The sequence below is a fragment of the Ranitomeya imitator genome, chromosome 5 (genome assembly GCF_032444005.1).
Source record: "Ranitomeya imitator isolate aRanImi1 chromosome 5, aRanImi1.pri, whole genome shotgun sequence".
In the NCBI taxonomy this organism is placed as follows: Eukaryota; Metazoa; Chordata; class Amphibia; order Anura; family Dendrobatidae; genus Ranitomeya; species Ranitomeya imitator.
Genome location: NC_091286.1, coordinates 598,099,345 through 598,115,307, shown reverse-complemented (window position 1 = coordinate 598,115,307; position 15,963 = coordinate 598,099,345). Strand labels below are relative to the sequence as shown.

Sequence of the window (15,963 nt, the reverse complement as noted above, 5' to 3'; positions counted from 1 at the left end):
CACCTGCTCCTTCACTCCAATCCCGCTACCACCCTCCGCTACTCTTCCCTCGTTTGAGGTGCACTCTGTCCGCATCTATTCCCCCTCCAACCTCCAGCTGGCTGTCATCTATCGCCCCCCAGAACTAGCCATCTCCACCTTTCTCGACCACTTCACCACCTGGCTACTTAATTTCCTCTCTGTTGACATCCCTACTATCATCATGGGTGATTTCAATGTCCCCATTGACACTTTCACCTCAGCTACCTCTAAACTTTTATCACTGACTGCCTCCTATGGCCTCACTCAATGGTCCTCTGAGGCCACTCACAAAGATGGCCACACGCTGGACCTCATCTTCACCCGCCTCTGCTCCCTTACTAATCTCACTAACACACCCCTCCCCCTGTCTGACCACAACCTACTGACATTCTCGTCCCTCTCCTCTCCTAGTGTGCAACCCCCACTCCACAAACTCACTCACCCTCGCAGAAATCTCAAACATCTCAACTTACAATCACTCTCGGAGTCCCTTCTCCCTCTCACAGACATAGCTTCCCTTCATGACACAGATGCTGCTGCCACTTTTTATAACACCACAATAACAACAACACTCGATTCGGCCGCCCCACTCATGCATAGTAAAACTCGTACAATTAACAGGCAGCCCTGGCTGACCAGCCTGACCAAAGAATTGAGACGGGCTTCCAGGATTGCCGAGCGGAGATGGAAGCGATCCCACTCTGTCGACCACTTCACTGCATACAAGCAGTCCCTCGCCAGCTTCAAGTCTGCGCTCACTGCCGCAAAACAAACTTACTTCTCATCCCTCATATCCTCCCTGTCCCACAACCCTAAACAGCTTTTCAACACTTTCAATTCTCTACTCCGTCCCCCCGCACCTCCTCCCTCCCCCCTCATTTCTGCTGATGACTTCGCCTCTTTCTTTAAACAGAAGATCAATACGATCAGAGAAAGCTTTGGCCCACAGCGCCCACTGCCCCTCTTAGCTGCTCAACCCTGCTCCTCCAAAACCAGCTTCTCCACCATGACAGAAGATCAGCTCTCCACCCTCCTGTCAAGATCACACCTCACCACCTGCACGCTTGACCCGCTCCCATCCCACCTCATCCCTAACCTTTCCACGGTCTTCATCCCAACCCTAACGCACCTCTTCAACCTCTCACTCACAACAGGTGTCTTTCCCTCATCCTTCAAGCATGCCAAGATCACACCCATCCTCAAAAAGCCCTCCCTCGACCCATCCTCTGTGTCTAGCTATCGCCCAATATCTCTTCTCCCTTATGCCTCCAAATTGCTGGAGCAACACGTCCATCTTGAACTGTCCTCCCACTTCTCCTCCTGCTCCCTCTTTGATCGGTTACAATCAGGCTTCCGTTCCCATCACTCAACTGAAACTGCCCTAACTAAAGTCACCAATGACCTACTAACTGCCAGGAGCAAGCGACACTACTCTGTCCTCCTTCTCCTGGACTTGTCTTCTGCCTTTGACACTGTTGACCACTCCCTTTTGCTACAAATCCTCTCATCCCTTGGCATCACAGACTTGGCCCTTTCCTGGATCTCGTCATATCTGACAGACCGAACATTCAGTGTCTCCCTCCCCCACACCACCTCCTCACTTCGCCCCTTGTCAGTCGGTGTTCCTCAAGGCTCTGTTCTAGGACCCCTACTCTTCTCCATCTACACTTTCGGCCTGGGACAGCTCATAGAATCCCACGGTATGCAGTACCATCTCTACGCTGACGACACGCAGATCTACCTCTCCGGACCGGACCTCTCCTCCTTGCTTACCAAAATCCCGCACTGTCTGTCTGCCATTTCAGCCTTCTTTTCTGCTCGCTTTCTACAACTGAACATGGACAAAACAGAATTCATCATCTTTCCCCCATCTCACTCTACCCCTCCACCACATCTATCCATCAATGTCAATGGCTGCTCACTATCCCCAGTCCCACACGCCCGGTGTCTCGGGGTGATCCTCGACTCTGCCCTCTCTTTCAAGCCACATATCCAAGCCCTTGCCTCCTCCTGTCGTCTCAAAATCAAAAATATTTCCCGGATCCGTGCTTTCCTTGACCGCAACACTGCAAAAACGCTAGTGCATGCCCTTATCTCCCGCCTCGACTACTGCAACCTCCTACTCTCTGGACTCCCCTCTAGCACTCTGGCACCACTCCAATCCATCCTACACTCTGCTGCCCGACTAATCCACCTGTCCCCCCGCTATTCCCCAGCCTCTCCCCTGTGTCAAGCCCTTCACTGGCTTCCTATCGCCCAGAGACTCCAGTTCAAAACCCTCACACTGACATACAAAGCCATCCACAACGTGTCTCCTCCATACATCTGTGACATGGTCTCCCGGTACCTACCTACACGCGACCTCCGATCCTCCCAAGACCTCCTTCTCTACTCCCCTCTCATCTCTTCTTCCCATAACCGCATCCAAGACTTCTCCCGTGCTTCCCCCATACTCTGGAACTCTCTACCCCAACACATCAGACTTGCGCCTACCATAGAAACCTTCAAAAAGAACCTGAAGACTCATCTCTTCCGACAAGCCTACAGCCTGCAGTGATCCTCAACCTACTGAACAGCCGCACAGCCAGCTTTTCCCTCTCCTAGTGTATCCTCACCCACCCCCTGCAGACTGTGAGCCCTCCCGGGCAGGGTCCTCCCTCCTTATGTACTCGTGTGCCTTGTTATCTGCTCATGTTTAATGTATTTGTCTATATTTGCCCCGTATTCACATGTAAAGCGCCATGGAATAAATGGCGCTATAAAAATGTATAATAATAATAAAATACGGTTTCCGATTCTGGAAACTAGATTGAGGAGCATTTACATTGGCCGATTATGGTGAGCGTGCGTCAGTAGGACCACTCGTTTCCCGATAATCGGCCGACAATCGCCCAAGGAACAAGCAAAACACTCATCTGTTGAGTGACATGATTTTTAAGCTTTCTGGAAATGGATTTCTATGGGCAGCGCATCGTCCGAATGTGCTGCTGAAAAAGATGATCTGCGTGCACAGAACAATCCATTAACGATCGCTCTGTTCACTTAGGAAATGCGGCCGGCACAAACTATTAACCATCCAAGCGCCCCAACATGTAGCCCCTCACCAGTGCTTTACCGACAGAATCGGCTAGTGAAAGCCCATGGTAACAGCAGCGGTGAGGTAAATTGGAAGTTTTGAGTAGTTAAAAAGTATTTAAAGATTTTGGTATTTTTTTAATGTTGCACATTACTCCTTCGGCACTACATTTGGTACAACACATCCGTTTCTATGATAGTGTTCCTTTAAACACATAAAAAAGCACACAAAAAATAAAAAGAAACGCCCCAGCAATTCCTCTGTCTGTGACACCGTCAGGGTTTTTCCAAAGCCCTGGAAAACGGGATTTGGACGTTTGCACTGACAGGAACATTAACTTTAATGATGCAGACGGAGTGACCTTGTGCTCTGTCGGACATCATTTTTGGCAGTATTCACCTGTGTGAAGTGGGCACCAAAGCGCAGTCAACCATGTTTTAGTGCTTCACATAGGCTCATACGGCCAAAAATGATGTCCTGCATCATTAAAGTCAATGTCCCCCTAGGTGTAAACATCCGAATCCCCTTTCCAGCATGTAAGCTCTAAAGGAGCCACTGACCAAAGCCTAAAATGCTATGTGAACATGGCTTTAGACAATTGTTTGCAGCAGAAGCCTCTCCCTCTTCTGTCTTTAGGACTAAAGATCATTAATGGGGTATTCCCATCTCCAAGATCCTATCCCAATATGTAGTAGGTGTAATAATAATATTAGCATATACCTCAAATTAGAAATGTAGCATAGTTTTTCTCATTCACTGTCTTTCCTCATGTGCAGGCATGGCAGGACCTTAGGTATCCATGGTTATGAACACTGATATGACAGTTAACTAGTTGCTAGTGTTCGTAACCATGGATACCTAAGGTCCTGCCATGCCTGCACATGAGGAAATAGACATAGTGAATCAGAAAAACTATAATACATTTCTAATTGGACGTATTTGCTATTTTTATTACACCTACTACATATTGGAACAAAGTCTAAGGCTGGTTTCACATTTGCGTTTTTTGCCGCTGCGTTTTTTTTCTACACTTAACATTAAAAACGTTTTTTGTGTGCGTTTTGCTGCGTTTCTATGCTTGCGTTTTGTTGCGGAAATGCAACATGTAGTAATTTCTAGCGGCGTTTTTTGCCGCAAAAAAAGCATGCTAACCCTAACCCTAGATATTTCTGTTTATAGTGGGTTTTCTAGTTGATTTTGATGATTGGCAGCTGTCACACACTTCTCATCATGCGTTTCAAAAACGCAAACGCAGGAAAAAACGCATGTAAACGCGTCAAAACGCCGCGTTTTTTACCATATGCAAAAACGCATGCATCTAAAAAACGCAGCGTTTGCACGCATTTACATGCGTTTTTTGCACCACATGCGTTTGCGTTAAAAACGCTGCGTTTTTTAACGCAAATGTGAAACTAGCCTAACCTCTGTGATGTTTCCAGGATTTGTGCAGGATCATGCTTAAAATGCTGCTGAATAATGAACAGTGAGGACAACTATGTTTCTGGGTTGTTATTCATATCTGGGTTTAATTTTTTTCTTTAAAATGTTCTATAGGTTATTACTAATAGAATTATAGAATAAAGGCCTTATACTGATTCGGTTTGTGCTCTAATGAACTTTCCCGACGACTGACCCCTCCATAGGCAACACAGGGGAGGCATGATGGTCAGATATACAACAGTACCAGCGCTGTACAGGGGGTCAACATCACTTACAACAGTACCAGCGCTGTACAGGGGGTCAACATCACTTACAATAGTCCCAGCGCTGTACAGGGGGTCAACATCACTTACAATAGTCCCAGCACTGTACAGGGGGTCAACATCACTTACAACAGTCCCAGCGCTGTACAGGGGGTCAACATCACTTACAACAGTCCCAGCGCTGTACAGGGGGTCAACATCACTTACAATAGTCCCAGCGCTGTACAGGGGGTCAACATCCCTTACAACAGTCCCAGTCATCACCAGGGGTCACAATCAAAATCCAAACTAACCTATCAGTATGTTTTCCAATCTAGAGGAAATCTGTGCAAACATGGAGTGTACACTGTACATATAATTATTAGGTAATTTACATTACTTATGATGAATTTAATTATTGAACAACTCCAGTGCTGTTGATCAATTCAAAATCTGAAAAAAACTGAAACCTGAATTTCTAAAAAAAAAAAAAAAGTAAAAGTAAAAGTGAGGTTTTGTCTTTCTTTGGAGAATATCTATATGTGCAGAATTATTATGCAACCAAATAAAAAATGTAAATTTTCCATTTCGATTGGTTCTCACTGTAGGAGATAAAAATAAACTAAAAAAAAATTTAACAAAAATATCAGTGACTAATATAGCTGCCCTTCTTTTCAATAACGGTTATAAGCTCTATTCATGGTTTCTTAATCTGTTGACCATCAGCATTTTGTGCAGCACCAACCACAGTCTCCAGACACTGGTCAGAGAGGTGACTGTTCTCCGTCACAGTAAATCTTCCGTTTATATGGGCCCACAAGGTTCTCCTTAGGGTTTAGGTCAGCTGAGGTAGAGGCCATGTCATTATTCTTTCATCTTTAAGGCCTTTACTGACAGCCGAGCAGGGAAGACCTCAAAGATGTGATGGAGCATTGTCCTACATAAACATCTTGTTTTGTTTTTTGGTAGTAGTTAGTGATGAGCGAATATACTCGTTACTCGAGATTTCCTGAGCACGCTCGGGTGACCTCCGAGTATTTTTTAGTGCTTGGAGATTTAGTTTTCCTCACCTCAGCTGAATGATTGACATCTGTTAGCCAGCATAAATACATGTGGGGGTTGCCTGGTTGTTAGGGAATCCCCACATGTAATCAAGCTGGCTAGCAGATGTAAATCATTCAGCTGAGGCGAGGAAAACTAAATCTCCGAGCACTAAAAAATACTCTGAGGTCACCCGAGCGTGCTCAGGAAATCTCAAGTAACGAGTATGTTCGCTCACCACTAGTAGTATTATCTTTAATAATACCAGCCCATAGCAGTAATCCACCTCCATCTTGCTCAAAATAGTGGTCTGTGCCTGTTACTGATCCAGTCATGGGCCCATCCATCTGGTACATCAGGAGTCATTCTCATCTCATCAGTCCACAAAACCTTTGAAATGTTAGTCTTCAGATTTTTCTTGGCCCAGTCTTTGATATTTTATCCTTTGTGTCTTGTTCATTGGTGGTCGGGTTTCAGCCCTCCTCACCTCGGACATGTCTCTAATCACTGATCACCTTGTACTTCTGGGCTCCAGAGACGTTGCAGATCTGGAATATGACAGCACTGGAGGATAATAGATTCCTGGTTGCTTCATGTTTGATCCTTCTCAAATCTTTGGCAGGTAAAGGGTATATACGGGACTTAAAATAAATAAAAAATGTGCCTCAGCACTAACAGGCAGATAGTTGCTACCTGCTTGCCTGTTGTTCCCAGCGCCATTCTCCACCGACACAGTCGTGACAGCTGTGATCAGTAGCGGTTATAGGTCATCAATGACTGATCGGCTGGGATCCGGCACCTCTGCTGATCAGATATTATCGGTGGCGCAGGCCGGAGGTACTCTCTTGCGGAGCTGGCCATCTACTTGTGGTTGCTGCTGCAGGGTACTACACATCTGCGTCCTATTGACTGAATAGGAGGCGAATGTGCAGTACCAACTCCCTGCACTGACACAAAGCACTATAGGGTGCACCAAAAATCAGATATTAATCAATGCGGGTGCAAAAACCATGCATGGAAAAATGAACCATGAATTTGTAAAAGAGAAAAGACAAAGCAATAAATGGTTTGCACAACTGAATAAATATCAAATATATAAATCACAATTTATTATGGAAACACAATAAATCTTAAAACCATTTAAAAACACATGCAAATTCAAATCACAACACCCCGGGCCCAATATACATGTGTAATGATAATACAACCTCCTATTGCACTATAACACTGGTATATGAGACCATGTGTATATGTCATGTTCAATAAACAGGCAATAATTATAATAGAATCAAAGCATGAGGAAATGACCAAATATAGCTAAATAGAGAACAGTTAACCCCTATATATTAGAAATCCATAATTGCCCAAACCCGGGATGAATAACCCATGCCTATAGCAAGAAATGAGATTGCTATACAAAAGCCCCTTAACCAAATGTGGCTAAGGGCCAAATAAAAAGCCAAAGCTCTGATGATATTTACCAAACCGGTTTGAATACAGGCAAGTAACAAGTAGAAATGGGCTGGAGGTCCACAAAACACTTGGGAACGGGTGTGGGGAGAACCCCACGCATATTGCTGCACAAGGCAGCTTAGTCAGGGAAAGTGTCAAAAATCCCCAGCATATACAAATTTATACAAAAGTACTAATGCCTAAATCCAATACCAGTGTGTAGAAGTCACCACCTAATTCGGAGGGGAGGCCAGATTGCAGACGCTGGCATACACATAGCCACTGTATCACGAGACCCGCAAACTGGAATAGCAGACACCAACATACAGGTTACCGCTGTATCGCGAGATCCACGAATGGGAATATTCGAAAGCGCGCATGCGCAGTTTAACAGACCGGTCTGTACCAGCAACAATTAGTTGCCAGGTATAGCGTCATGCGCGCATGCATTGTACACGCAATTAAGAAGATCTGGTATGGGCAAGGTGGGGAGAAATCATCCTCGATGTCAATAGTATGTCACTGCACCACTGAGCAACAAGACAAGTACATCAGAGTCTGTAGTTTGAGAAATCGATGCCTCACAGGTCCTCAACTGGCAGCTTCATTAAATAGTACACGCAAAACGCCAGTGTCAACGTCTACAGTGAAGAGGCGACTCCAGGATGCTGGCCTTCTGGGCAGAGTGGCCAAGAAAAAGCCATATCTGAGACTGGCTAATAAAAGGAAAAGATTAATATGGGGAAAAGAACACAGACATTGGACAGAGGAAGATTGTAAAAAAGTGCTATGGACAGACGAATCCAAGTTTGAGGTGTTTGGATCACACAGAAGAACATTTGTGAGACGCAGGACAACTGAAAAGATGCTGGAAGAGTTTCTGACGCCATCTGTCAAGCATGGTGGAGGTAATGTGGTGATCTGGGGTTGCTTTGGTGCTGGTAAACTGGGAGGTTTGTACAAGGTTAAACAGGATATTGACAGCGCTTGATTGGAGCCAATTTCATCCTACAACAGGACAATGACCCAAAGCACACCTGCAAATTATGCAAGAACTATTTAGAATACGAGCTGCCCGCTTCCCTATCTGTAATGGAGTGGCCAGCGCAGTCACCAGATCTCAACCCCATTGAGCTGTTGTGGGAGCAGCTTGACCGTATGGTACACAAAAAGTGCCCATCAAGCCAAACCAACCTGTGGGAGGGTCTTCTGGAAGCATGGGGTGAAATTTCTCCAGATTACTTCAGCACATTAACTGCTAGAATGCCAAAGGTTTGCAATGCTGGAATTGCTGCAAAGGGAGCATTCTTTGACAAAAGCAAAGTTTGAAGGAGAAAATTTATTATTTCAAATAAAAATCTTTTTTTCGAACCTTGTCAATGTGTGGACTAGATTTTCAATTCATTGGGCAACTCATTTGATAAGAGTTTTCATGGAAAACACAAAATTGTCTGGGTGACCCTAAACTTTTGAACGGTAGTGTATATAACACTGAATTTCATAATTTTTGGGTGGGGTATGGAAAATATTGAAGGGACTCGGTCACATTGCATACATGTTCTTATGATTCGTCGGCTCACTTAGTTCCACTGATACTTTACGGACTCTGTCACATTGCATACATGCTCCTTTGACTCATCGGCTGATACTATATTCCTGTGGATGACTGACCTTTCCATCCATTGAGGCTTATTAAGTAAACACAAGCAGGGAAGACTCTTTAGATTGAGTATGTTGCTTCGGAGCGGCTAAGTTTAGCAACAGCCGGCAGCCGCTGGGTGCTTCCTTTCCCAGAATCCTTCCTCTGGGCTCCCACTCCCCCATTGCCCCCACCATCCCAGGCCAGCACTGGCTGTCTGTCACACAGCAGCACTATTCCGAGGTCATGTTTCTCAGCTGCTCAGTGTTAGAAGACTTCAGAAAAAGACAGTTTTGTTCTTGCTAAGAATCTTGGTTTTGACAAGACAAACACGGGGCTCCGTGTTGCCACACAATGCTGGAGTCTGGTAGCAGAGCGTTGGCCTTAGATTGCAAGACCCCGGGACTCTCCTTGGTGCGAAGAGTCTGAGCGAATCACAGCATCGAAGATCCCTGAAACCTTGGCCCTTACTCCTTTTTTGAGCACACCCAGTTTTATTTTATTTTTTTAAGTTTCAGCCGCAGTCTTGAGAGCTGGTTCTCCAAGATGATGATAAAGGACACGTCGTTGAGAAGGGACCCCGACTTAAGGGGGGAATTGGCCTTTCTGGCAAGAGGTTGTGATTTCGTGCTCCCATCTCGTTTTAAAAAAAGGATCAAGTCTTTCCAGCAAGCTCAGGTTTGGAAGTTACTCTCTTTGGAAGCTATGAGAGCGGTATAGCTATTGAGCATGGGGTTTGGTAAGATTTGACCCGTGTGCATGGGGCGAGCAAAAAGCCATTATTGGAGCCGTGCATTATTAGTGCCTTCAATCATCCATGGAGAACCCATGGGATGGCGGATAGTGGGTGCAGATATACGGCGTCCTGTGCTAGACCATACATCGGGCAAGTCACAGGTCATGGTGGAGATGGAAGTGATGGGAGGTGGAGTTTGGGGGCTTCACCTCTGAGGTCAGGAGGCCGTAACATGCGTATTGTGTATGATGTAACATTGGCGGTTACCATCGGTACTGCTGGAGGACATTTGTACTCCGAGAGTTTTTAATAACTTTTCTCCCCTTTATATTCCCATCGGGTTTTATCATTTCTAATGTAATCCCTTACTATTATCGAATATGTGGTTTCCTATAAAGCTCCATGCTAGATCGGCACAAATTCTAAATTCAGTCCTTTGGTAGAATATGGTTATTTATTTATTATTATTTTGGTTTGTTTTTTTCCTTTTTTCATTTACATAAATATGAGGGCTTAACCATGTAATATTTAGAACTGGGACAAAATTTCCAAGTGTCACCATATTATGACCGCCATCGCTTTGGTCTCTTTGTTACACAAGCTGTAGTTTTGATTTTTACCATCTTGAAGTATATATGACTTTAACATCTTTTTATACAATTTTTCTTTTTTTTGTGGGGGAGGGGATATGGTCATACTAATGTTATTTTTTATGTTTTGTGGCTGGTTTGTTTGTTTTGTTTTTTTTTTTAATTCTTTTTGTTTATGACTTGGGAAGCGGAGGCTTTGAGAACTTGTATTTTTTTTGTTTTCACTTGATCATGTCATCACTTGATTCCTTGTACAATACACTGCAATACTGTTGTCTGTCAACAAAGTGACCATGTCATATGAAGTCCATTCATAGATTGTATTTTATTGGAGTAAAAACATGGCCGACACGTGGGCCTTATGAAGGCCCCAGGCTGCAATGACGATACCGCCGACACCCTGTTATGTCGCTGTCATGACCGACAGTAACAATTAAGGGGAAAATTAAAAACCTTAACAATATGAAATTTTTTATATATATTTTTTTTGTTTTACCCAGAATCCCATTCATTAAAAAGTGGGATTTTTAGCACGGTATTGATATCACCATTTGCATCGTCTGATTCTTTTTCCACTTGCAAGTTAAGCAGAGGGGACGGAGGTGTCAGGAGGGCACAGGGTTGTCTCCACTCTTCCCATAGAGAACCCATGAATGTTCATCCGACACCTGGCCACTTTAATAGGACATTTGTAATGATGCTGAAAAAATATTGAGCCCATTACTTTTAGTCTCTGATGTGTCCGGAGATTGAGCTGCGCCCCATGTTCCTGGTAAAAACAGGTGTCCAAGATTAAGATGAATGTTCCTCCAGCTTCTCGTAGTGGATGTGTTCACCGCTTCGAATCTCTTGCTCCGTTTTTTAGCTGAGTGAGCAATTGTCATGTTGGCCCAGGATGCCTAAATCTAGACCATGCCGGTGTTTTACGAAACCGTGCATTGCCCACAAACAAGGCGCTTTGGAAGTAAAGTTGTACTTGTTGGTGGATATCCGAGGGGGAAATATTATGATTAATAAAGTTTTGGCTACATGGGGAAGATGTTACAGATATTTCTGCAAGTGAAAATGTGTTCCATACATCTGAATGAGGTCTGTTCTGCAGAATAGACATGGACTACAAGCACCATTCAGTTACATGGGACAGTGTTAGAATTTCTGTAATGGCTGCCAATCTATCCCCTATTCACATCCATCAGTCTTATACCGGCCGATCCAACACGTAGAACTTCAGAGCTGCCACCGAGATTAGTAGTGACAAGGTGACCCTTGTTCTAGCCCCTTATTAAAATATATACATAAATACATACGTATATATGTATGTATGTGTGCGTGTGTGTATGTATATAAATATATATACCGGTAATTACTTTTTTTAGGGGGAGGCGATCTTCAGAAAATTACCTATTGTTTAAAGAGAATCTATCACCCCAAAATTTGCCTTTAAGGTTTGTCCACGGCATCAGGGACTTATCTGCAGCATTCTGTAATGCTGTAGATAAGCCCCCGATGTAACCTGAAAGAGGAGAAAAACAAGTTATATTATACTCACACAGGGGCGGTCTGCTGCAGTCCGGTCTGGGACCTCCTATCTTCTTACGATGACGTCTTCTTCTTTGCTTTATGCCGTGGTTCCGGCGCAGGCGTAGTTTGTCTGCCCTGTTGAGGGCAAAGTACTGCAGTCTGCAGGTGTCGGGCCTCTCTGACCTTTCCTGGCGCTTGCGCACTGCAGTACTTTGCTCTGCCCTCAACAGGGCAGACAAAGTACGCCTGTGCCGGAGCGTGAAGACCAGAAGAGGACGTCATTGTATGAAGCTAGGAGGCCCCGGACCCCGACGCCCATCGGACCGGACTGCATTGGGACCGCCCCTGGGTGAGTATAATATAACCTGTTTTTCTTAGTTTTCAGGTTACATCAGGGGCTTATCTACAGCATTACAGAATGTCGGTGGCCTTAGCTTATAGGTGAATTTTGGGGTGACAGATTCCCTTTAAAGGGACACTGTCACCTGAATTTGGAGGGAACAATCTTCAGCCATGGAGGCGGGGTTTTTGGGTTTTTGGGTTTTTGATTCACCCTTTCCTTACCCGCTGGCTGCATGCTGGCTGCAATATTGGATTGAAGTTCATTCTCTGTACTATAGCCAGCATGCAGCCAGCGGGTAAGGAAAGGGTGAATCAAAAACCCCGCCTCCATGGCTGAAGATTGTTCCCTCCAAATTCAGGTGACAGTGTCCCTTTAAGGGCATGTTCACACTAGGCATTTTGCTGCTTTATGCTAATTTTCAGCTGCGTTTTACAGTACCAGCAAAGCCTATGGTATTTCGGAAATCTCATGCACACACATTGGTTTTTTTTGTCATCCGTGTCCTGTGCTTTGCATGGTTTTTCGGACTTAGTCACTTCATTAAGCGTTCTTTCTGCGTTCTTCACCCATTGACTTGAATGGGTGGTGAAAAGGCCACCAAAAACTCAAGTATCAGGTTTTGTTGTGGATTTTGTGCCAAAACCTGATTCTATAGAATAGGACTTTATCAGCCTACACAAGAGACAAATCTAGCCTGCCAAAACCGCAGCAAAAAAATACATAAAATACGAAGCGAAAAACCAGGGATTACATGCTTTTTTTCCTGCAGCCTGGTTCCTGCCAAGAGATAAGGTTTTGCTGCAGAAGAAAAACTCTAAAAAAACGTCCAGTGTGAGCTTACCCTAAATCAGGTATTTGTGTGCAGTTTATTTTTTTTCTGCCATGTTTCTCCCCATTTCCCAATTCTTGTTTTAAAAAAAAAATTAAAATAAAAATAGAAATCTTACAATTTTCACACTAGCCACTGGACTTTTCGGCCGGAGTCACACTAGCACATGGTGTCCGATGCGAGAGCAGTGTATGTGATCTGCTAATGACACTCTGCTCCGGCTCTGCTGCCAGTGTGAGCCGAGTGTCAGTGCTCTGTGCTCCGATCGAGGAGACAGAGACGGTAATCTCTCCATCTCCTCTGCTGCCGGCGTCTGCGGGAATCATACTGCCCTCTGGTGGTATCCAAGTACAGTGCGATGTTTCACACCCATTGACTCGTATGGGTGCGTGCGATCCAATTCTCAGATACAAACGTAGCATGCAGTTGTTCTTTCATGCCGGATCGGCGTGAGAAAGCAATCACAGATGTGAGCAGCCCCAATAGTTTAACATTAGACCAAGTGCAATCCGATGTTTTTTGTTTTTTTATCAGATTGAGCTGGTCCGATTTCATCACAAGTGTGAGCGTGCCCTTAGACTCTTAACTTCCTGTACTTACAGGAAAGTCACATGTACATTAGCCACAATGGCCAGACTCTGACCCCATCTGTTGTATTGAAGCATCTTATGAGCGTGTGCATGAGTCAGTGTGAAAGAATGGGGAGCTGTGAAATACCCTATCGTGATTGGTGGATCCTGTGCTTTCATCTGTGTCCAGAGGTTTTATCTGTGATTTAGTCCTGCCTCTGATGATAATAAGCCTTGCCGACAAGTCCTGATGTTCTTGTGCTGTGACTCCCGAGTGGCCAGTGGCTGGACGGAGCCACAGCAAATAATTGGGCAAGACTGGTGATGAAACAAGAAATCGTGGTTTCTTAAGACTGGCTGCAAGAGCAAAAGCAAATAATAGTGTTTAAATATGGTTTCTGTCACTTCTTTATGCTGCCTTCATATGCATCAGTATGACCCCAGCGACGGATCACGTACTGACTGTGAACTTTGTGGCAGAAATCTCTGCTCTTGTCTCATTCATCTAAATAACGACTCTAAGAATCCAGGTGTTTGCCCCCAAAACAGCCATATTCACAGGAATGGATTTTTTTTCCTGCAGAAATCTACTACATGTGAATCCATCCTGATTCTAGGCCGTTTTTCTTTTTTTTATGAATCCTCCATATTGGTAGTCACTCATTCTTTACAAAAATGGCTGCTGAAAAAATGTTTAACTTTCATAACCTGCCGGGAGAAAACATTCTGGCTGTGATCTCCGGTTGCAGTCACAATATGCTTTTTTTTTTTTTCCTCAAATTTTTATTAAGTACAAAATTGCGTTGATTTCCGGGAAGGTGCAGCCTTGATGTGTGAACGAAGACTACATGGTATGGTATGGGATGGTGAAGGTGGAGATCTCACATACAAACTGTACTGAGATTATTTATTCTAAATAATAACCCTAATCTCTCGGCATCACTGACTTGGCCCTATCCTGGATCTCGTCATATCTGACAGACCGAACATTCAGTGCCTCCCTCCCCCACACCACCTCCTCACTTCGCCCCTTGTCAGTCGGTGTTCCTCAAGGCTCTGTTCTAGGACCCCTACTCTTCTCCATCTACACCTTCGGCCTGGGACAGCTCATAGAATCCCACGGTATGCAGTACCATCTCTATGCTGATGACACGCAGATCTACCCATCTGGACCTGACCTCACCTCCTTACTCACCAAAGTCCCAAGCTGTCTGTCTGCTATCTCGACCTTCTTTTCTGCTCGCTTTCTAAAACTGAACATGGACAAAACAGAATTCATCATCTTTCCCCCATCTCACTCTACCCGTCCACTAGACCTATCCATCAATGTCAATGGCTGCTCACTTTCCCCAGTCCCAGACGCCCGGTCCCTCGGGTTGATCCTCGACTCTGCCCTCTCTTTTCAAGCCACATATCCAAGCCCTTGCCTCCTGCCATCTCAAACTCAAAAATATCTCCCGGATTGGCGCATTCCTTGACCACAACACCACAAAAACACTAGTGCATGCCCATATCATCTCCCGCCCTGACTACTGCAACCTCCTACTCTTTGGCCTCCGCTCTGGCACAACTCCAATCCATCATACACTCTGCTGCCCGACTAATCTACCTGTCTCCCCGCTATTCCCCGGCCTCTCCTCTATTCCAAGCCCTTCACTGGCTTCCTATCACCCAGAGACTCCAGTTCAAAACCCTCACAATGACATACAAAGCCATCCACAACCTGTCTCCTCCATACATCTGTGACATGGTCTCCCGGTACTATCTACTCCCCTCTCATCTGTTCTTCCCACAACCGCATCCAAGACTTCTCCCGTGCTTCCCCCATACTCTGGAACTCTCTACCCCAACACATCAGACTCTCGCTAACCATAGAAACCTTCAAAAATAACCTGAAGACCCACCTCTTCACACAAGCCTACAACCTGCAGTGATCCTTAGTCTGCTAAACTGCCGCACAACGAGCTCTACCCTCTCCTAGTGTATCCTCACCCATCCCCTGCAGACTGTGAGCCCTCGCGGGCAGGGTCCTCTCTCCTTATGTACCTGTATGCCTTGTTTTTTTTTTTTGCTCATATTTAATTGTATTTGTCTATATTTGCCCCCTTTTCACATGTAAAGCACCATTGAATAATTGGCGCTCTAAAAATGAATAATAATAATAACCCTAATAGTAGGTCACTCTGACACCGACCTCCACATAATGGGTTATTCTCAGTCAGATTAAAGAAAAAGTGCACTGGGATTTACAAAAATCTGCAACAGCAAATTTATTTATGACACATGGCGAGAATGTGTTTTATTGTTTTTTTTCCAGATCAATGCGCTTTAAGAGTCTGCGTTCTTTCTAAAGATTGTAATAAGAAAGCCAAAATTAAATGGGTCAAACTGCAATTTACTTGTTAATAATCATCTCTTCTTAAGAACACAGGGATTTTTAATTCTATAGTGTATAGTTTTTCAC

The 15,963-nt window shown here is 44.7% G+C and overlaps 1 protein-coding gene across 4 annotated transcripts in view; it reads left to right on the top strand.

Moving 5' to 3' along the window:
• The window catches only part of PPP2R3A (protein phosphatase 2 regulatory subunit B''alpha), a 219,329-nt gene that overhangs the window by 177,630 nt on the left and 25,736 nt on the right, over nt 1–15,963 (top strand). The window contains exon 1 of one of the 4 annotated variants that reach the window (XM_069727963.1): nt 9,247–9,589. The exons of the other annotated variants lie outside the window; for them this stretch is intronic. Within the exon in view, the coding sequence (XP_069584064.1) occupies nt 9,458–9,589 (132 nt within the window). The 5' untranslated portion in view covers nt 9,247–9,457. Of the gene's footprint in view, nt 1–9,246; nt 9,590–15,963 lie in introns of those variants that run through there. 4 annotated transcript variants of the gene reach the window in all.